This window comes from Chrysochloris asiatica, unplaced genomic scaffold (assembly GCF_000296735.1).
Source record: "Chrysochloris asiatica unplaced genomic scaffold, ChrAsi1.0 scaffold00044, whole genome shotgun sequence".
NCBI lineage: Eukaryota > Metazoa > Chordata > Mammalia > Afrosoricida > Chrysochloridae > Chrysochloris > Chrysochloris asiatica.
The window spans coordinates 6,841,088-6,864,477 of NW_006408562.1; the positions used below are offsets into that span (position 1 = coordinate 6,841,088).

At 42.8% G+C, this 23,390-nt stretch overlaps 1 protein-coding gene and 1 pseudogene across 1 annotated transcript in view; one reads left to right on the forward strand and one right to left on the reverse strand.

Moving 5' to 3' along the window:
* Positions 1–875: 875 nt before the first annotated feature.
* Positions 876–23,390, reverse strand: part of VOPP1 (vesicular, overexpressed in cancer, prosurvival protein 1) — a 187,448-nt gene continuing 164,933 nt past the window's right edge. Inside the window, exon 7 of the mRNA XM_006861917.1 lies at positions 876–1,066. Within this exon, the coding sequence (XP_006861979.1) occupies positions 876–1,066 (191 nt within the window). The remainder of the gene's footprint in view (positions 1,067–23,390) is intronic.
* Positions 12,349–13,195, forward strand: LOC102830197 (annotated as a pseudogene).

Below are 23,390 nucleotides of genomic sequence, written 5' to 3' on the forward strand. Positions count from 1 at the left end.
AGTGGGCGGGACACTGTACAAGTGCTTCCTCTAACACGCCAGAAATAACAGGGAAAACGTTTTTTGTTTGTTTGTTGGTCTATTCCTCCCAAGTCCGATCAAGAGCTCATAAAACATAGCAGTTTGGGCAGGGAGCACAATTTCTCATATGTTTAAGAACCGTTCTGTACGGGTTATCTCTGGTAGCTGCAGACATTCAGGTTCATCTCCTGGATGTGGTCCCCAGCCCTGTTGCACAGAGGGGTTGGTCTCAGGAGGAACCACCGAGGTGTGCGTGGGTACAGAGCAGAGCCTGCAGCTCTATTCTGTGTTTTATGTCTCCTACAGAAAAGGTCCTACGAGACGTGTCTCAGCACGTCCTACAGAAGAAGTCCAGCTGCTGTGGGGCTCAGAGTCAGTCCCTACAAGGCTCCACACACAGGCTGCTGGTCTACCTCCCTCCCTGCCATGAGTCAGGTGGAGTGAGGTTTGTCCAGCTGGCCTAGGGTAGGGTACCGTATCCTCCTTACTCACATGGACTCCACCTGCTCCTCTTTCTCCCAGTCTCTCTTTTGAAGATCTGGGTTCACCACCCTAAGACCTGCAACCCTTGGGGACTGTCACCACATTGCCAGAGAGCACAGATGACATTAGAAACAGAAGTGAGAGGAGACACAATGTGAATCAAACACTGGGCCTCCGTGGAAAACTTGAAAAGGAGCTGTGCTTGCTTTGAAGAGATCAGAGAGAAATTGGTCCTTAGTAACTTGCTAGAGCCCTCCTCACAGGAACATTGATGGGGACAGAGGAGGCTGGGGCAGGGTCTCTCAGACCCAGAGCCCTCCTGTCTGTAACGTGGTGCCCCCTTCACACGGGCAGCTGTTGCCGGCCCCCGCTTACTTGGCCTTCACCACCTGTTCATAGGGGGGCGGGGGCGTGTTGCAGTAGGACGGGGGTGGGGGGTAGGCTGTGCTTCCCTGGGGTGAGTTGGGTTGGATCTGGAAAGCTGTCGCCATGGGATTCCCGACGAGATTCATGGCCGGTCCTCCCGGATCAGTATAATACGGCGGCCCGGGCTGCTGGGCTCCTGAAAGACAGACAGACAGATGTGAGTACACCCACCACACCAGGGACCACAGTGACCACGTACTCTAACCACTTATTCAGCTAACACCATGTCTCAAGGACCCAGTAAGCTCAGATCTTGGGGAGGGGGTGGGAGGGCCTGGGATATGTAGCCGAACCAGCATTACACACAAGGTTCCTGTCCTCATGGAGCTGACATTCTATCAGAAGGAGACAGAAAACGGAAAACACACATCTAAAGTCACCGATGGTGGCTACATCAGGATCAGGGACTGGGATGGGACTGGACGCTAAGCTGTTGCTAACCCGAAAACAGCACAATTCAAATGAGACAGCTCTGCAAAGAGCCAGGAAGCCCTGGCCGGAGGAATTACAACAGAAGAACTCCCAAGATACAGTTTGGTGGGTGGTGGTGGTGATGTGCCGTGGAGTCAGTTTCAGCTCATAGCCACCCTGTACAGGGTTTCTGAGGCTGTAAATCTTTTCGGGAGCAGAAAGCCTCATCTTTCTCCCGTGTAACAGCTGGTAGTTTCAGAACAGCTGATCGTGAGGTTAGCAGCCCAACTCATAACCACTACGCTACCAGAGGTCCAGTTCAGAGCTGAGGAAACGGGGCCATCGTGAAGGAAGAACGGGGAAGGTCCAGGAGCATTCTTTCCTGACTCTCACTGACAGCTCCACACCTACTTGGAGAGCACAGTTTGCTGGTGACCGTTTCTGAGGAAAGTTCTCCATTCCCATTTGCTGGAAGACAAGCTGTTTTTCTCTGGGCAGGGATTATTTGTTTAAAGGGAGAAAACCTGCCTTACTGGCAACACTGGAATGACTGAGCCCACAGAGTATTCACCTTTGATGCAGCTAAAGGAGACTCTGCCTTCTCCCAGGGTGAAGAGGACAGGTCAGGTAGGCTGGCCCCCTAGGTACAGGGCAGGGGTGGGCCATGGGAGGTTCAGAGAGTACCAAAGATGACAGAAGGGAACTAGCTGGTCACCTTGCCCCAAATCTCGCCCTCATTTTTTTAGGTCTGGTTACTTTGATCATGTGCATATCCCTATAGAATACTGAATAAATGAAAAAGAATTAAGACTACAACAACCTGTAGGATCTTGGATGTTTCCAGGGTTAAGCTAAGTTGTAAGAAGACTCAAGTCTAGTTTGAGTTGGGCCTTATGTTAACTCATGGAGGTACTCAGGGTGTCAGAATCATGCAGTGTGAATCCTGTGTAAGAATGTGTTTGCAGTCACTTCCATCAAGGTTTAACTGAATGATTCCTTAAAGACAACCGCCAAAACCTCTACAGCTGGCAGAAACTTGATCTTGGAAATCTACGTGCGTGCACCAAGAAAGAACGCAAAAACGCATTCCAAGAAAATAGTAAGCAAGCACAGTCATCATCAATGCCACCTTTACCCCAAGCTCACCTCACGGGGCACCTGCCTGGCACAGAAGCCACGTGGCCTTGTAAAGTGTTTGCTTGTATGTCTGTTAAGCAGCCACAACCCTGAATTTCTCAAGGGAAGGGATAGTGTTTTACTTCTGTTGGGATTCCTTTATGTTTTACAAGTGAAATTTGAATTAAAGACTAAAAAGCAATTGCTGTAACTCAGGTACTGCATGAAGAGAGTCTCTGTGTATTCTAGGAGTGGAGAGGAGAAAAGAGAGCGTTAGCGAGGACGTTCTACTGACAGGACCTGAGGACAACGTGGACTGTACGAGGTTGGAGAATGAAAGGGTCTAACAAGAAAAGGCCGTTGTTTCTAGTATAGAAAAAAAAGTGGTCCACAAAGCAGGAGAAAGACTACAAGAACAAGACAGGACAGGTGAAAAGTCCCAACCCTGCACTGAAGGGCCAAGGTGCCCTTGTGACTCTTTTGTGTTGAGGAAATGTCGTTGTTGTTAAGTGCCATTTAGTCAGTTCCAACCCATAGCGACCTTGTGCAGGGTTTCCAAGGAGTGACTGGTGAGCTTGAACTGCCAACCTTCTGGTTCAGACTGACTTTGCAGTCCGGCGCATTGACCTACAGTGCCACAAATTCTGATCAATATTCAAGACACAGAAGAACAAAAGCATTTTAGGTAGATGGTGGTGGTCATGTGCAGTGGAGTCGGGTCTAACTCATCGAGACCCTGCATAGGATTTCCGAGGCTGTAATTCTTTATGGGAGCAGAAAGCCTCATCTTTCTCCCGCGGAATGGCTGTTAGTTTCAAACTGCTGACCTTGAGGTTAGCAACCCGACTCGTAACCACTGCACTACCAGAGCTCCTTTCAAGTAGATGAAGGGGAAGCAAAGGAGACTGTGAAGAACCAATGAGAAATAGATGGATGAGGAGTAACATCACAGCAGCAAACAGAAAGGAGAATCTTTGAGGAAGAAGCGGTTGGTACACTCCAAGGTCCAGAAACCTCAAACACACTGCTGTGGCCTACATGCCAACTCACAGTGATTCTACTGTTCTACAGAGTAGAACTGCTGCCCAGGATTTCTAAAGTGTGTATCTTTACACAAGCAAACTGCCTTATCTTCCTCCCGTGGAGCCCTTGGTGAGTTCCAACTGCTGACCTTTTGATTAGCAGTCCAATGCTTAACCCACTGGGCCCTCAGGGCTCTGAGGGAGGTCAAAATAAGAATTGCAAATTTTCAATGGATGTGGTGCTAGGGCAGTCTCTCACCTCCTTTACCCAGCACTTCTAGGGCAGTGGTAGGTGCAGAACTCCAATGGCAGTGGGTGAAAAGCGATTCCAGTGCAAAGGGTGAAGAATGGATAAGGGGACACAGAGCAAGCGGGGCGTATTTTTAAGGATGGGAAATGCTTGAGAAGGTTTATAGAGGTTGTCATAACAACCTAGTACAGACTTTCTGAGAAGCAGTTAGTAGGTTTGTGGATGACCCTTGTGGCTAGCAGTCAGTCCAGTGACTATCCTACAGGGCCACACTAAGACTCCATTTATAGGAGTAAGGTGGCAAAAACAGCTAAGCACTTGGCTGCTAACCAGAACACTGGAGGTTTAGGTCCACCCAGAAATTACTCAGAAGAAGAAGGCTCTGACAATCTGCTTCCAAAAAATCAGCCAGTGAAAACCCTCCAGAGCGCAGTCCTACTCTGACACATGTGGGGTCACTGGAAGTCAGAAATGACTCAAAAGCAACCAGTTTGGTTCTGTGACAGTAAAGTTTTGTGTCACCTTGACTGGGCCAGGTGGTTTGGCAGTTGAGCTGTGGTTTCATCCTCAGGGTAAGATGTAGTACAGTATAATTAACTCTGTGATGGTTGTCTATTAGTAGCCAATCAATTTAAAGAATGTTTCCTTGGGGGTGTGGCCTGCTTCCAGTATAAAGGACACTTAGGCAAAGCTTGCTCACTTTCTACTGGGTCTGGATTTTACATCTGGCATGTTCTTTAACCTCCCGTTCTCTAGACTTGAGCCAGTGGCCTGCTTTATCTGCCTGCCTGCCAGAGCTGCCTGTCTGCCAGCCTGTCTGCCAAACTTAGTTTATCTAACACAGACTTGGCACTCTCCCACCTCTATAACTGTAAGGCACTATAATATAAACTTCTCTTTTATATACATGCATATACAAATTTCACTGGTTTTGCTTCTCTAGAGAACCCAGCCTTAGACAACATCTGTATAGGAAAAAGAAGATTTGTAGGACAGAATATAGGGTCAGTGAGGGCAGGGACCTCATGGTTCAACACTTGGATCCCAGTGTCTAGTCAAGAAGCCAAACTATGCATTGCATTAGGCAAATTTGCTGCAGAAGACCTCTTTAAAGCATTAAAGCGCAAAGATGTCACTTTGAGGACTAAGGCCTGACTAAATTCATGGTCTTTTCAATCACCACATATGTATGTGAAAGCTGGACAATGAATGAGGAAGACCATAGAAGAAATGATGCATTTGAGTTATGTGTTGGCAAAGAATACTTGTGGACTACTGCCCAGAGAATGAACAACTGTATTTTGGAAGAAGTACAGCCCTATTGCTCCTTAGAAGAAATGATGGCAAGATTCCATCTCTAGTACTTTGGACATGTTAGAAATGACCAGTCCCTGGAGAAGGACATCATGCTTGGTAACGTGGAGGGTCAACAAAAAAGAGGAAGGCTCCAATGAGATGGACTGATAAAGTGACGGACAGACACAATGGACTCAGACATACACACATACACAATTGTGAGGCTGGCGCAGGACCGGCAGTGTTTCATTCTGTTGTGTAGAGGGTCACTATGTGTCAGAACCAACTCGATGGCACCTAATATTAACATGATGTGGGGAGGAGAAACAAAGTGCTCATAGCAGAACCCGTATTTGAGTGGAGCTGGGTGCTAGGCTTGCTGACAGTGACAAGGAGAAAGATGAATGGAAGATTTCTGTGTCTTCTAGCCTAGGTGGCACCTCAAATGTGTGCCAGCAGACACAGAACTCATGCTGTCCACTGTACAGCCTCTCCTCTGTCTATATCACACTCATGTTGTTGTTGTTAAATGCTGTCAAGTCAGTTTCAACTCATAGCAACCTTGTATACGGTTTCCAAGGAGTAACGGGTGAGTTTGAACTGCCAACTATGTGGTTCAAACCGACCTTCTGGTCCAGTGCTTTATCCCACAGCACCACACTCTTAGGGGGTGACATATCCAACATTCATTCACTCACAGCACTATGGCCTAAGTTCTTTAGGATGGATCAAATGTTCTTCTCCCTATTTAGGCTCCTATAGCATAGTGGTTACAAATCGGGCTGCTAATCTCATGGTCAGTAGTTCGAAACTACTAGCTGTTCAGCGGGAGAAAGATGAGGCTTTCTGCTCCCGTAAAGATTTACAGGCTCGGAAATCCTATGCAGGGTCACTGTGATTTGGAACCGACTCCATGGCACATAACCACCACCACCTACCTCAAGGAACCTGCCTACCTGTGCCAGCTCTACCTGTCAACCTACGTCAGCTCTACCTGCCCCTCTGGATGACAGAGTATAAGAAGATGGCCTCAAGTCTCCACCACAGGTAACTTGTGGGTGGATGGACTATGCCACTCTTCTTTTGGGCAGGGGCAGGGTGGTCACTGTGCCACAGAGTGGACATGGGCTTTACCTGGCCACACCCACACCAGAGAATAATGAGGAACACAGGCAAGTGTGAACAATTAATCTGTATTACCCATTAAGTGTCACAGTTCAAGGCTCTTGCCAGGGATTGTTGGATGGGATTGAAGTATTTGACAATGGAAATGAAGAGCCATTTGGAATATAAAGAACAGAGAGGCAGTGAACAGATGATGTAGTTGTTAAGAAAATGAACCCCCAGGTGTAAAAGCTTAGCAGCTATGGGTTGGAAGGTCTGTGATTGAGGCTAAAAGTGGGCAGGAACAGAGCCGCTAAGGTTCTCGGCCAGATGGAGGCAATGAGGAAAAAGCACAACCAGCTCAGACAGGAAAGCAGCGCTCAGGGGCCAGGCATCTGCTAGATTTCTGCTGCTTTGACTGAAAGCACAACTCTGACAAGACACTGCTGGTGCTGACTGGGGGCCCTCCCACGGGGATGAGAAACTGAGGGGACAGCTGACACTGTGGGCCCAATTCTGACCAAGGAAGGCAGACTCAGTGAGGAAAGGGAAAAGTCGGAGACTTCACCCACTTGTGTAAGCCCTGAGAAAACGGCCCAGCAAGGCCAGATGGGAGACTGAAGGTGTAAAGCACCTGAAATCAAAAGTGCCTTAAAATCACAATTTCCTCAAATGGATAGATACACTGCAGCTTTATTCACAATGACCAAAAGGAGGAAGCCAAAATGTTTATCCACAGACAGATGAATGTTTAAACAAAGCATGTATAGACATACAATGGAACAGTATTTGGCCATCAAGAGCCATTAAGTCTGGATGATGTCCTAACATGGATAGGCCTTGGAAATATGCTGAATGAAATCAATCAAAAGGGAACAAATAGTATATAATTGCATTTTTAGGAGGTGTATGGATTCCTGGTGTGGTGCTGCAGGGTCAACATTGGATTGTGAACCACAAGGTCGGTGGTTCAAACCCACCAGCTGCTCTTTGTAAACTCTACACAGGGTTGTTATGAGTCAGAACCAACTCAACAGCACTTAACAACAATATGAAGTATCTAAAAGACTCCATCCTGGCCATATCTTGCTGGTTCCGACACACAGCAACTCACTCTAGGTTTCTGAGGTTGTAAATCCTCACAGGAGGCTTATTAAGAGGGTCTCAATAGAATATGTTTGAATTTGGAGTCTTTTTCTTCCAGAAACACAAGATACATGGCAGATTTGGTGGGATACCAAGCTATCTTTCCTAGTGGGACCCCAGGGGGTCAAAGGCTAGAATAGGGGTCATAGTAGGGATTTCTTGTACCCCACTCTTTTCCATATACCTTGGGGGCTCCTTGAGGTAACAAGCACTCTTAGATTTTGAGTCCCATGTTTTGGTGTGGCACTCTGACTTCCCTTATTAAGTTAGTGGTTTGTTTTTTTCACTGACACCTAGTTCTGTTTGTTGGCCGTTGTTTCCAGGTGTAGTTGAATATGCCTTTGATAACCTCTTAAAGAATCCAGGGAAAATAGCAGTTGGACTTTTAAGAAACTAAAGTTAGATTCTAAGATGCAGTTCCTGCATTTGTCTCAGGATTGTGGTTTAGCACCTAAAGGAGTGTTTGGCGCTATCTACAGATTTATATAAATCTCAAGAGAAACTGCACATGCTGAACTCTGGCCTGTTTCTTTGCTGTTTTTTGTTTCTCTCTCTTTTAACCTCTTTTACCCAAACCCATTAGAAAAATAAATAAGTAAAAGGCTGTTTGGTGGGAGTTACTACCCTGGTTGCATATCGTTTGGTGGTGGTGGTGGTGGTGATGTGCTGTGGAGTCGGTTCCGACTCATAGTGACCCTGCACAGGGTTTCCAAGGCTGTAAATCTTTACGGGAGCAGAAAGCCTCATCTTTCTCCTGCGGAACAGCTTTTAGCTTTGAACAGAACATGGGTACCCTGAATGTTTTAAAATTAAGAAAGGTGTGCGACAAGATTGTATTCTTTTGAACACCTTACTTAATTTTAAACCATTCAGTGTTCCCACGTTCTGTTCTGTAGACATTTAAAACTTCAAAAGCTAAATTTAGATTTAAGAAAATAGGGGAAATGCTAAAATTTTGAATAAAAATGTAAGAATATTTAAACGAAATTTTTTGTTGGTAATACAGTGTAGTGAATTATTTTTAAATGTCTTTTCTAATGCTGTCTTTGTAACTCCCACCAAAAGAGTCTTTTGGTGGGAGAAGATACAGCTAAGATGACAGGATTCACCTGTGTATGTTAATGGAGTTAATTGTAATTGGGAAAACTTGGAACGCTAACTGGGTTTAAAAAGCACCATCTTAGAAGCAGGAGGGGGAGATTCACTACCATCAAAGGAGAGGCCGGAGTGGAGTGCTTCCAAAGCTGGGACCCTCAAGGAGTGGCAGAACCATAGACCAGAGCAGAAGACAGAACGGTGAGCTTCTCAGCACACGGAGCGAATAAAGCTGCGTGACTTTGGGCAGGAACTTAGCTTGTAGAGTTGGGTGTCTCCAGGCATTAAAGTGCGGGAGCTAGGTTTGCTGACCTACAGAGCTAGAGGCAAGAGCCTTCAGGCTGACGCTTACAGTGGAGCGGTGTGTCCTGTGGGCATTTATGGGTCGTTCTAAAGGAGCTATGTACCACTGGCCAGGCAGCGAGAGGTCTGTCTGTGGGCATGGCTGAGGGGAGGCTATTTTGACTGTAAGAACTGTGCCCTGGGCTGTGTCTGGCCCTGACTTGTAACTATGTCCTTTGGATATTCTAAGTATGATGTCCGAGCTCTGTGTGAGCACTCCTGTGGTTACTGAGCTCAGGTGGGTTGTAAGTGTGGTGGGAGGAATGCTCGATGTCATACTTGGGTAAATGGTCTCAAGATTAAGGATAATTTCAAGATCTTCACGTAATGTGCTGGCATTAAATTGACTTAATATTCATTATAATTTAAAGTTCACATACTTTTTAGAAAAACTATATATATTTATGGAAAATATATTCAGTCTGCTAACAAGTGTGTTCATATTTGCCATTTAAAGGGATATAAGAGATAGCTAAGGAGCTCTGGTAGCGTAGTGGTTACAAGTCGGGCTGCTAACCTCAAGGTCGGTGGTTCAAAACTACTAGCTGTTCCGCGGGAGAACGATGAGGCATTCTGCTCCCGTAAAGATTTATAGCCTCGGAAACCCTGGGCAGGGTCGCTGTGAGTAGGAACCGACTCCACAGCACTTCACCACCACCACCACCACCACCAAAAGATATGCAACCAGGACAGTAACTCCCACCAAACAGCCTTTTATTTATTTATTTTTTTCCTGATGGGTTTGGGTAAGAGAAGGTGGGAAAATACATATGATTCTAATCATGATTAACAGGATTAATTGTGATGGTAAAAACGTGGAACTATACCATGAGTATAAAATGAGCCGTCTCAGAAGCAAGGGGTCGGAGAGTATACTACCATCAGGAAGAAGAGTCGGGAGTGGACTGTGTCCTTTGGACACCGAGACACCCCTGTGCATTGAACACCCCTGTGCATTGACAGAAAGCTGTGATTCTGGGGTACTGACGGAGAGGCAGAGTACTGCACTCCTGAGTGCTTTTGGGCTGAAGCAGGGTGCCTGTCATTTAATTGGGGACTTAGATTTGCTGACCCGAAGGAGCTAGAGCTGAGTGCCTTTGGGCTGAGGCTATAGCGGAGTAGAGTATCTGGGCATTTTTCAGCAGGCCTAGAAGAGCTCTGTAACACAGTCCAAGCAGAGGTCTGGCCAAGGGTCTAGGCCTGTGTGTGGGCAGAGCTGAGACGAGGTTGTCTGATAACCAAGGACTATGTTCTGAGCATTTCAGACTCTGCATTAAGTCATCTAATCTTGGCTGTTGAGTATGGGGTCCGAGTTCTGTGTGGGTGTTGGAAAGAATTCTTGAACCCAGCTGAGCAGAGTGCTGTGGGCAAGATGGTTCGCTGGTCATTTTTACAAAGGATTATCTGTCTGGCTAAAAATTAATGGTGGTGATGGTTATGTGCTGTGGAGTCAGTTCCGATTCATAGTGACCCTGTACAGGGTGTCCGAGGCTGTAAATCTTTACAGGAGCAAAAAGCCTCATCTTTCTCCCTCGGAACGACTAGTAGTTTCAAACTGCTAACCATGAGATTAGCAGCCCAATTTGTAACAACTACGCTATCAGAGCTCCTTAAAGATGAACAGTTTAAAGAATTTTTAAAAAAGCTTTAATGTTAAATAGCATATAAAACAAAGAATTGGTTTTTTTGCTGTCAAAACAACATACTTTGCTTTGATTAATCTGCCTTCAGGGCAAAGGTAGATTCTGGATCAGAAAAATTGCTGCATGCCGTTTTGGAAACAGTGAAGACGTTTTTTTTTTTTAAAGATTTTTAGTTAAAATCAACTTAATGTTAATTCTGAGTGACTTAGGATAAAATTCCTGACAAATGATCGTAAAAGTCACCAAAAAGTCTCTGTTTTATAAGTGAAGTGCTAAAAGGCTTCATTTAAAAGGTTATAGATTAACACTAAGATGAGTACCTGCTTCTCTTTTGGGTTAAGAAAGGTATGGTTAGGGTTTCCTCTTTTTGTTTCTGCTTAACATCAGAGTAACAATCACACTATTATATCATAACTTAAGGGATTTAAATCATTAACTTGGTTGCAACTTAGGTTTTTTTTTTTTTTTTGGATCTAGCAGCATAAAGCATTAATTCAGATATTTACAAATTTGATAGTCTTGGTATATCTTGGTGTGTCTCAAGAGGATTATGTGGTATGCTTAAAGGTTTTAAAAATAAAATTATGTTTAGAGATCTTATCATCTGATCCTTTTGAGTTTAGACTTTACTTGGCTTTGTATTCTGTAATTAATTCTCATCAGGCCTTTCATTAAAAAAAATTATGAGGTAAATATTAAGGAGCTCTGGTAGCATAGTGGTTACAAGTCAAGCTGCTAACCTCAAGGTCAGCAGTTCAAAACTACCAGCCGTTCCATGGGATAAAGATGAGGCTCTCTGCTCCCGTAAAGATTTTATAGCCTCAGAAATCCTGTGCAGGGTGGCTGTGAGTCAGAACCAACTCCAATGTGGCACTGTAGGAAAAGCACTTGACTGTAGGGTCAGGTAGAGCCACAAGGTTGGTGGTTCAAACTCGCCAGCTACTCTTGGAAACCTAAACAGGGTCGCAATGAGTCAGAATCGATTCGACAGCACTTAATAAGGCCTTGTTGTTGTTTATGTTTTGTGGTCTGTATATTAGCATTTGCTTTCCTGACTTGATGGAATGCTTGACTAAAATACTCCACAGAAAGACAGACTATATCATATGATGTTGTTGTCAAATGCCATCAAGTCAGTTCCGCCTCATAGGGACCTTGTGTAGTGTTTCTGAGGGGCAACTGGTTAATTTGAACTGCCAAACTTGTGGTTCAAACCAACCTTGTAGTCTAGTGCTTACCCTACAGTGCCACAGCAGGACTCCATATGCATGATCGATGAAAAGGAATGTGATATTTTGAACTTGGACCCTATTAGATTGAATCATTCTAGAACTCTTGTGTAAAAGACGACAGGATTTACAAATTATAGCTGATCAGATTGAATAGATTAAAACATAAGGTACATTTCTATGTGGGAATATTGCTGGTGTTTTAAGATTCCTTTGTCTGGATATAAAGTTTTCTCCTTTTTCTTAAAAGATCTAATGGGTTAAGTTTAATCTGTAGATTTGAACTGTTTTGTCTTATGCTATTGCATATAAGAATGTAGAATTGAGATCAGAAAACAAATTTTTTAAAAACACATTAGAAGGCCATTTTGGGAAGGGACAAGGATGAGAGGTTGCAGCTGCATTGCCGACCTCGATCAGCAGTTGGCTTCTACATATAGAACCTGGGAGAAGGAGATTCATAATGGAATCTCCCTTCCCCGCCCTGGGCAGCAAGGTGAACTCCATGCCTGCTCACCAGAGCTCAGCTTTGATTTGTAACCTCCCTTCCTTACCCTTTCAGAACACACACATTTCCATTCCAAAATTGATTTGATAATGACATTTTAAGCATAATGATGCAACTGGGTGTGCACTACGGCAAATTTACAGGTGGTATTTTTTCTTTTGTTTTTAAAATGTTTCCAAAAACCTAGGACCTGGATTTAAGATTGAGATTTTTTTTGATCTTCATCTGCATTTTTCAATTGTGTGACGGACAAACCTTGCCAAAGACCATGGCCAGCAATGTAACCGACAAGGCAGATCTTCGCCCTAGGAACTCCCGTGTATTTATTGGAAATCTCAATACTCTGGTGGTCAGGAAGTGTCAAGTGGAAGCAATTTTTTCCAAGTACGGCAAAATCGTGGGTTGCTCGATTCATAAGGGCTTTGCCTTTGTTCAGTATGTTCACGAGAGAAGTGCGTGGGCTGCTGTGACGGGAGAGGATGGCAGAATGACAGCTGGGCAGGTTTTGGATGTGAATCTGGCCACAGAGCCAAGGGGCAACAAAGGCAAAGCAGGTGTGAGACGCTCTGCAGTGGAGATGTACGGCTCTTCAGTGGACTTGAACTCTGACTTTCAGCGGGATGGTTCTGACAGGACACACAACCACCGAGCCCACACTCCGCCGGCTCCTCCCCCTCCTCCTCGGGCTGTAGTGCCCTCAAAACACCAGCCTCCACCAGGAAACACCTCACAAAAGGACACAAATGACTTCAATTCTAAAAGCGAACAGAGGGGAACTTCTCCCAAATCTGGAAAGTTGAAAGGAGATGACCTTCAGACCATTAAGAAGGAGTTGACCCAGATAAAAGAAAAAGTGGATTCTCTACTTGAAAGCCTGGAGAAAATGGGAAAGGAACAGAGACAACAAGGAGTCAAGATGAGGAATGGTATGTCCGAAGAGGAGCGGAGCAGCAGCCCTCTGAAGAACGATGAGACTCAAGGGAAGACGGAGGCTGAGGGGGGTGCAGATGCCTCTGCTGAGGAGGGGGACCTACGGGACGATGATATTGGAGACTGGGGGGGATGACCTGCGGGAGTTGCTCAAGGATGATGGAAAAGGATGACTCTTCCCTTTATTTCTCACCAAGGCGCTTGTCCAAGATCACATTTGTCACCACATCCTCTCCCCTGTGATCTTCAGCCACGTGCTCACTGTATCCCCACCCCCCACCCCATCCCTGTCCCTCCCATGTTCGTTCATTCACATTGCCCTGCGCCTGGTCCCGTTTTCATCTCCTTTGACGCTCCTAATAGTTATGTTAAATCTTAACCCTGTAATTTTTGCTTTTAATTTTGATAGACCTCTTTGACTTAATAATAAAAACCATATATCCTTTTTATTAAAAAAAAAAAACACATTAGAAGGAAAAATTAAGACTTGAAAAAATTCTATTTTATAGTCAGCAAAGTACTACCGTTTGTTTTTTTTTTTTTAAATTAAGTTTTGATGGTTCTAAAGTTCTGACTCACAATGACCCTGTACAGTTTCCAGAGTGGCTGGGGGATCTGAACCACCAAGCTTGTGGTTAAGCAAGCAGGTCAATGTGAATTACATAACACTACATCAGGACTCCATGGCTCTACCCGTTACTGAAATAGCTGGTTCAAATATTAAGGAAAATAATTAGACTTAAAATGGGTTTAAGTATTGGTGGTGGTTTGTATCATGGAGTTGGTTTTGAGGGTGTAAATCTTTACAGGAGCAGAAAGACTTGTTTTCCTCCCTTGGAGTAACTGGTAGATTCCAACTACTGCCTTTGCAGTTGGCAGCACAGTTTGTAATCCACTACACCTACCACATCTCCTTTAGATATTATAACTCTCAAATTTTAAGTTTTTTATTGGTAAGCTTATCAAAGTTACAAATACCACAACTAGAACAATGTCTGAAGTCAGCACTGTTAAGTGCCACGAAGTTGGTTCTGATTCATAGAGATGCTGTATAGGGTTTCCAAGGAGCATCTGGTGGGTTTGAACCACCAATCTCATGGTTCACAGTCAAGTGCTTACCCTACAGTGTCACACCAGGGCTTCCAAAATTTGAGCTAGGATCTTACAAAATAGAACGACATTAAGATTCCTGCAAAGTAGCCAAAGGTATTGTTGGTGTCTTACTATAACACAACAACATTCACCTAGTAATATACAACTTGAGGTTTTACAAAATGTAGTAGCCACTGAGGAAATGCTTATATTTCATTTATGAAGATTTTAGGGCCACGGTATGTATCATGGGTTATTTCAAACAACTGGCCTACTGTTGTTGTTAATACTTTGTTACCTCCTTGTTCTACCACTTGTCTGTCAGTGGTCATACTGTGGTGGCTTGAGTGTTGCTGGAAGCTATGCCACTGGTATTTCAAATACCATCAGGGTCATCCAAGGTGGACCCAGTTCAGCAGAGCTGAGACAAACTAGGAAGGAAGAAGTGATTATCTTCCAAAAACATAACCTCAGAAAACCTTATGAATAGTTATTAAATATAGTTTAATATTTTGAGAGCCTTCCAACCCGAAGGTTGGAAGGCTCTCAAAATACAACTAGGGGAAGAGCTGACTCCTCAAAGTAGAGTAGACCTTAATGACAAAGACAGAACAAAGCTTTCAGAACTTCCATTTACAATTGGGCGTAACTCAAAATGAGAAGAAACAGTTACAATCATTAATAGTTGGAACACGGAATGAACAAAATATGAATCTAGGGAAAACTGGAAGTTGTCAAAACTGAAATAGAACACTTGAAGATATTCTAGGCATTAGTGAGTTGAAATGGACTGGCATTGGCTATTTTGACGCAGACAATTACATGGTTTACTAATCCAGCAATAGACAAGTTAAAGAGGAATACTGTTGCATTCACCGTCAAACACAGCACTTCAAGATTTATCCTGAAGTACACTGTTCTCAGTGATAGGATAATATCCATACACTTAAAAGAAAGATCCTACTATAGCACTATAAGGCAAACACTGCACTGTTCACCACAAGGGCAGCACAGTGGTTCAAACCCATCAGATGCTCCTTGGAAACCTTATACAGTCTGCTATGCCTGGAGCCAGCACTCAACAAAAAGATGAGTTAGTATTATTCAAATTTACATACTAACCATTAATTCCAAAGATAATGAAAATATTTATTAACTTTGAAGGTATTTATCAGTTTCTGCAACTTGAAATTGATTAAACATGGAGTTGAGATTTGTGGATAATTACTGGTGATTAGAATGTAGAAATTGGAAACAAAAAACAAGGATCAGAAGCTGGAAAATACGGCCTTGTGGACAGAAATGATCCCAGGAATCACATGATAGAATTTTGTACCACCAGTTACTCATTGGCAAGACCTTTATTCAATAACAGAAATGGTGACTACACACATGAACTTTGCCAAACGGAATACACAGGAATCAAATGAATTACTTCTGTGGGAAGAGATAATGGCAAAGCAAAATATCAGTTATAGCAAAGCCGGGGTCTGACTATAGCAGGGGCCATCAACTGCTCATATGTAAGTAAAGAAAATTAATCAAAATTCAAAGAAAATTAAATCTGAAGCAAGTCTATGGGCGCCAAAATACGAACTTGAGTATATCCCAGCTGAGATTAGAGGCCATGTCAAGAATCGATTTGACACACTTAAGATGAGGGTAGCTATAGGATGACGTCAGAACATCATCCATGTAAAGAGAATGGGGAATTAGTTATATACACAATCCTGCAATAAGAGCAAGAGAGCTGTATAGATACACAGACACACCAGCTGAATGGGTATGAGGAGAGTGGGAGTATTGCCCCCCCCCAAAAAAAAAAAATCTATCAAGTTTTGATATAGGGGATTTGTACATGGGCATCTACCTTTGCTGCTAACAAATCCAAGAATGCAATGGAGCAGACATACAACAAAAATAAGAAACATTCTTTGTTGTTGTTGTTGTTGTTAAGTGCCGTCGAGTCGGTTCCGACCCATAGCGCCCCTGTACAGGGTTTCCGAGGGTGTAAATCCTTACGGGAGTAGAAAGCCTCATCTTTCTTAGACATTACCAAATCCTTGAGGGAATAAGTATGAAAGATAAAATTTGGCCATACTGGCCTCCAAGGAGAACTCTGGCTGCAGTTCTGACAACACAGATCTGTTGGTTCTTTTGGCAGCCCATGGTACTTTCAATATTCTCCAACACCATAACTCAAAGGCATCAATTCTTCTATGGTCTTCCTTATTCACTGTCCAGCTTTCACATGCATATGAGGTTATTGAAAACACCATGGCTTGGGTCAGGCACACCTTAGTCCTCAAGCTGACCTCTTTGCTCTTCAACACATTAAATAAAAAGGTCTTGTGCAGCAGATTTGCCTAATGAAATATGTCGTTTGATCTCCTGACTGCTGCTTCCGTGAATGTTGATAGTTGATCCAAGAAGAATGAAGTCCTTGACAACTTCAATCTTTCCTCCATTGATAAGAATGTTTATTGGTTCAGTGGTGAGGATTTTTGTTTTCTTGACATTGAGATGTAATCCATACCGAAAGCTGTGCTCTTTGATCTTCATCAGTAAATGTTTTAAGTCCTCTTCACTTTCAGCAAGCAAGGTTGTATCATCTGTGTATGGCAGGTTGTTAATGAGTCTTCCTCCAATCCTGATGCTACGTTTTTCTTCATAGAACCCAGCTTCTTGGATTATTCAAAAAATTTGTGAAAAAATTCCATTATCTTTTCATTCTATTTTTTCCATGAACTTTTAGAAGCTCCTTTGTATTACCACTGCTAACCGTGTATCTCGGGCTGTGTTTCCTTCTGCATTTCGTAGCTGAGCAGGTCTCATGCCTTACTACCTGAACTTCAGATTGTCTTTCAAAAATGTGTTTTTCATAGGTGAGAAAAGATTTTGATCTCTAGGCCTGTCTGATTTCACTTTAAACTACTAAAGGCGATGTCAGTTAAAAGCCTCTTCAGAGGCCTACTGAAATCGACCAGACTTTGCTCACTTCACCAGCTGATATTCAGCTGAACTGGAAGATGGTAAACCCTAGACACGTCTGTCACAGATTGAAGGGATTGAAGCCCTTGCTTGAACTTAAAGCTGAAGTGCTTTCCTGGGTAATGTAGAGGACAGCCTTCCAAAGTTATGGACTTTGAAGTCATTGGACTTTGTTCAAATCTTTGTTACTTTGGAGGTTGGCTTTACATTGGCGACTTGGGTTTATTGACTGGTAAGAATTCTTAACAGACTACCAATATATTTGCTGTTTGCTTTTGTATTCATAGCTTTGATCTTTCAAACCTTTAGACTGAGTAAATGAAGGTTTGCCTTCAGTGAATGTTGTTAAAATGATTGCTTTGTGTCTAACCCTCATTGTTTTTTGAAGTAGTTAATTCTATCACTTATGTTTTAATAATTTGTACAGGTACACCTTAACCATGTTTTAGCTGAAAAAACTTTCATTTATATTTTATGATCTGGGCTGTTAACCGCAAGGTCAGCAGTTTGAATCTACCAGCGGTTCCATGGGAGAAAGATGAGGTTTTCTGCTTCCATAAAGATTACAGCCTCGGAAACCCTATACAGAGTCACCATGAGTTGGGATTGACTCCATGGCACATAACCACCACCACCATTTTGATCTATATGATTGTAATTATTATTAGAGGAAATGTTGTATGAGGGTGACTTCTAATGTCATTTCTCATGAAGCAAATCAGATATATAGCGGGATGGATTGGACGGATTTATTTTACAGATTGATTTCAGCAAGTTGTTCATAAATGTGGTCTCGTTCCATACTTACCCATAAAATAGTCATTGAACACTGTGTGCAGTCATAAAGCCGGTGAAGAAATGAATGTGCCAAGTATCAAAAATTATAGTATTGGGGGTGGGGTGACTTAAAAGTTTGTCCTAAAACTAGCAGCCATCTAAAAGAGTCACCAACCTGAGTCTACGCAAAGGACTTTATATAAAATCCATGATCAAAAGAAGGAACATATTAGAGCTTACATTCTGAAGCCCTGGGTTTATGGAGGAAGACTATGGTCTAGAGTGGGATCCCTGACTCTGTTTTGAGTCTACTCATACATTTTTTTCTGACCTCCTAACCAGCAATGAGGCTAATGCTTATACAAGTTCAGGGCAGACCTAAGGAGGGACAGCTTTGCTCTCAGATAGTATATGTTTGAAAGAAGGTTACAACTCCTGGGTAAACCCAGAGAAGGGCTATTTTGTTCTTGGGCTTGCCAAGGCATATCCTTGGTGAATTACCCAAACTTGGCCACATGTTATCTAAAAGTTGTGGTCCTGGTGGCTATGACTCAAGGGTCCTGTGACCACAGTCCTGACTGCCATATGTAGCCAGGTTGAAGTCTCAGAATCAATCCCATAAGTGTTGTAATTGTGTACATCTCTCGATCAGTTCTTTCCCTTCTACTGCACTTCTACAGTAGTGAAGATGCAGACGCCATCTCAGCCTCATGTTGATTATTTCCCTCGTTTGAATGATTGTCTTTATCCTATTTTTAGAAGGCTTTAATGAAGCTCTGGTAGCGTAGTGGTTACAAATTGAGCTGCTAATCTCATGGTCAGCAGTTGGAGACTACCAGCGGTCTCACGGGAGAAAGATGAGGCTTTCTGCTCCAGTAAAGATTTACAGCCTCGGAAACCCGATACAGGGTTGCTGTGAATGGGGGCTGACTCCATGGCACACCACCACCACCACCACCCATGGCTTAATGAAAGGGTTTCTAAAGGGGAGAAAAGAAGGAATACATAGAATATAAGTATATTAATGGTTCATAGTATATTAATTGTTGTTCTTGTTAAATGCTGTTGAGACCCACAGCGGCTCTATGTAGGGTTTTTGAGGAGCAGCTGGTGAGCTTGAACCACCAACATTGCAGTTCAAATGACTTTGCAATCCAGTGCATTAGCCCACAGCACTACACCAGAACTCCTATATTAATGGTTACCAGGGGCTAAAGAAAGGGAATGAAAGGGAATTACTGCTGAAAGGGTGTTAATTTCTCTTTGGGATACTGGAAAACTTGAAATAGCATAGTGATAGTAGCACATGGTTAATTTAAGGTTACTAAATTGTCCACTTTACTGTGGTTGAAGTGACTAATGTGTTGTAGTTTTTACAGTAAAATTAAAAATAACAAAGAGCTACACATAAAAAAAAAATAAATCATCATTTCATTTCAACTCCATAATCACAAATTCACATTGTGATTTTGAAAGGTTACAAACAAAATCCACATAATCCAAAAGAATCAATACAGAATGGCATCAGTTATATAGAACCAAAGTTGCTGAAGTTTAGAGCAAAGACTGGACATATTGATTTTTTGACAACACATTTATTTCAACTGTTACAGGTAGTCTTCCTCAGTCATCATATTTTGCTTTTGTATTTCCCTGTTTAGTGCATATTGTTGTTGTTAAGTGTTGTCGAGCCAATTCCGACCCATAACGACCCTGTATAGGGTTTCCAAGGAGCAGCTGGTGAGCTGGAACTGCCAACCTTGCAGTTCAAACAGCTTTGCAGTCTGGCGCATTAACCCACAGCACCACACCAGGACTCCATAGAGGATAATAACTAATACTAAAACAAAAAAAGAGAAAAATCTGATTCTCTGGAAAAAGAGAATGGTGAAATGAAGGAAAAAAGAAACCAAGAGATGTAACTGACTTTGTGTTACTGAGAGATTCAGACTGCCTGACTCTGATAGATGATCTCTCCATCTAGGGAGCCAGGAAGGAAATGAACGCTTTGAGAGGGAGTCATTGTGAACTCGGTACATCATCTTGACAAATACAAGTATCTCACATACAGACACGTCACAGTGTTACACAGACATCATCATGTCTCTTAAACCCTACAGGAACACTGTTAAGACACAGTATTATCACTTCAATTTTACAGATTCAAAGCCTGAATCCCAAGAAATCATGTAACATGCCCATGGGGTCTTCTTGCCTTAGATGTTGCTGCATCTGACAGCAGCTATTAGAATTAGCCGCTGAGGAGAGCTAGTGCAGGAAAGAGTTGCTAGGCATCGACAAATGGGAAGGACCAGGAGATCTGAAGATGCTCCTACACAAGGAAATCAAACCAGGAGCCTTCCTGCCTCGTGACTGTTTTTCACACACAGTAACTCATCCTTATTCTTCCAGATGGCTGAATTGGAATACCTGGTATTTACAGCCAAATGCACACAAACTAATTCTCCCTAAGAACATTTCATAATCAATAGATCAGTCTTCCCTCAGTACTTGACCCTCCATGCCTACGTCTTCTTTTATTTGGTTGCATGTTATATCTATTCATTTTGCCAAGTTATCTTAACTTGTTTCTCCAGAATTTTTTTTTTTTAAGATTACAAATGATGCTGTTTCCAAATAAGGGATACTTTTGTTTCTCTTTACTAATGGTTATACATCATTTTCCATGTTAATCCTTTTGGCAGAAATTCTACACTGGCATTAAATTAGGGTGATACCTAGCATCCTGATTTTAATGGAATTCTTTCATTACTGTTTCACTAAATATGATGTTGGCAGTAGGTCATAAGTACATACTAACTTCACTGAATTTCTTACTGAATATTTTCAAATGTTCAGCTGGTAACACAGGGGTTACAAAGTTGAAGACTTGGTCCTTGCCTCAAGGAATTCACACTCTAAGTCCTCTTTAAGGAAGAAGCTTTACTTTTTTTAGTTTTAAATATGGAACATACATTGAATATTATTGACAGCCTTTTCTGCATCTACTGAACTAATCATTGATTTTTTTTTTTTTAATAACACATTTATATCCACTGTCACCCAGATTGTAGATGGTCTGCCCTGGTTGTCATATTTTGCTTTTTGCATTTCCTTGTTCTTTTTCATCTAATCTGTGCTCGTCTCTCTCTCTTTTTTCCCTTAATTTTCATTACTCTTTTTGGCAGTGATTTAGGATGCAGACAGGCTGCCTGTAATTCCTGGAGCAGATACTCTAAGGACTTATAATAAGCTGTCAAACTCAATATTAAGGCTTCCTTTTGTGGAAAATTAATGCTATAAACTTCCTTCCACTCCTTTGCCCGTCTTTATTAGCTAAATCTGAAGAAAATCATGTTCTTCACTCTTTCTGCGGCATAAAGACTTAGAAGCCTCAATGGTCAGAAATGGTGAACAGAGTTGGAATGCATTGCCTCAGCTGCTGTTTTCATTGAAGTATTTTGAAAACACATTGGAGGTCAGTTAAAGGGGGTGTTTGTGTTAAGTTTTGTTGAGTCAATTCCAACTCATAGCAACTCTGTGTAGGGTTTCTGAGGAGCGACTGGTGAGTTTTAATAGGCGACCTTGCAGTTCAAACCAACCTTGCAGTCCTGTGATCATCCTACAGTGTCACACCAGGGCTCCTGAAAGGGGGTAGGGGGCATGGAATAGAGGAGATTACAGACACATCACTCGGGGGGAACAGCATGGGGTGGGGGGGAAGGTTGGGATGATATTTAGGGTACCAGCCCCTCCTGACATCTTAAGATTTTATGATTTTACTGTTTCTTTTTGCCTATGATGGATCATGGAAATTAACAAACTATCCCTGCTGCTGACCACATGCCCACTGACAATCTCCACTTTTATTAATGAACATTTTTATGTACCTCAAATGAGTAGCCAACCCACCTCCTTAGCTTCACCTAACATTTCCCCCACAGAGAAATGAGGGTTAAAATACACACAAGTATCAGACAGAAAAACATTGTCTCAAACCATTTTAAAATCCACTTACTCCTCAGTTATCAAGTACCTTGTTTGTTCAACATTTTTACATTTATACCAGTAGTAAGAAATCTGCTTCCCAAGTATTTGTCACATTAAGATGTATGTGTGGGACTCCTGACATGGTGCTGTGGGATCATGAACCGGACTACAAGGTCGGTTTGAACCACAAGGTCAGTGGTTCAAATTCAGTAACTACTCCTCAGAAATGCTATTCAGGGTCGCTATGAGTCAGAACCGACTCGACAGCTCACAACAACTAGCAGCAATGAATGTCAAGGTAACAGGTAGAGAAATGCTGGCTGAGTCGGTGAAGGTTCTGTGTTAATTTGGCTGGGCAGTTATGTGGTAATGGATAGCTGATCTTTGAACAATACGGGCTTGAACTGAATAGGTTCACTTACACATGGATTAAAAAAGCAAAACAAACAACAAAAAAACCCACTGTGACACTAATCTGTATGTGAACAGTTTGTGTCTAATCTGTATGTGAACAGTTTGTGTCTTCAGTAGTTGCAAACCACAGAGTACAAAGTAATCTCTCCTGGTTCCTGGGCATTTTTCACCATGGTTAGTGCAATACTGTAAACGTGAACAACACCATCAGGCCCATACAAAGTGCAACTAGTGATGCTGGAAGTGCTCCCAGGAAGCAGAGAAAAGTCATGACCGTTGTAAGCCAACAGCTGAATGGCATGATGTGTGCCACAAACTGGGGTCTATAGTTGTGGCTGCCTGTCGTGGTAAGATACACGAACCCAGTATAAGGGCAATGTTTTTGTTTTTTAAATTATACCTTTTTAGCTCATACTGCAAAATGCAGCTTTTATATGGGGAAAGGAGCTCTGGTAGTGTAGTGGTTACGAATCAGGCTGCCAACCTCAAGGTCAGCAGTTCGAAACTACCAGCAGTTCTGCAGGAGAAAGATGAGGCATTCTGCTCTCGTAAAGATTTACAGCCTCGGAAACCCTGTGCTATGAGTTGGAACTGACTCCACGGTACTTACCAACAATATATAATAGGAGTCCTGGTGTGGCGCTGTGGGTTAATACGTGGGCTGCAAAGTTGGTTAGAACCGCAAGGTCAGCATTCAAGCTCATCAGCCACTCCTTTGAAACCCTATACAGGGTCACTATGGGTTCGAATCAACTTGCTGGCACTTAACAACAGTATATAATACATATGTTGTTGTTATGTGCCCTGGAGTCAGTTCCAACTCATAGCGACCCTGTACAGGGTTTCCGAGGCTGTAAATCGTCACGGGAACAGACAGCCTCATCTTTCTCCCATGGAACAGCTGGTAGTTTCGAACTGCTGACCCTGCGGTTCGCAGCTCGATTTGTAACCACTACGCTACCAGAGCTCCTTATATAACACATATAGCATAAAAAAAAATAGTGCTGATCAACTCTGTTATCAGTAAGGCTCCCAGTCAACAGTAGGTTATTAGTAGTCAAGTTTTTGAGGAGACAAAAGTTACCCCTGGATTTTTTTTTTTTT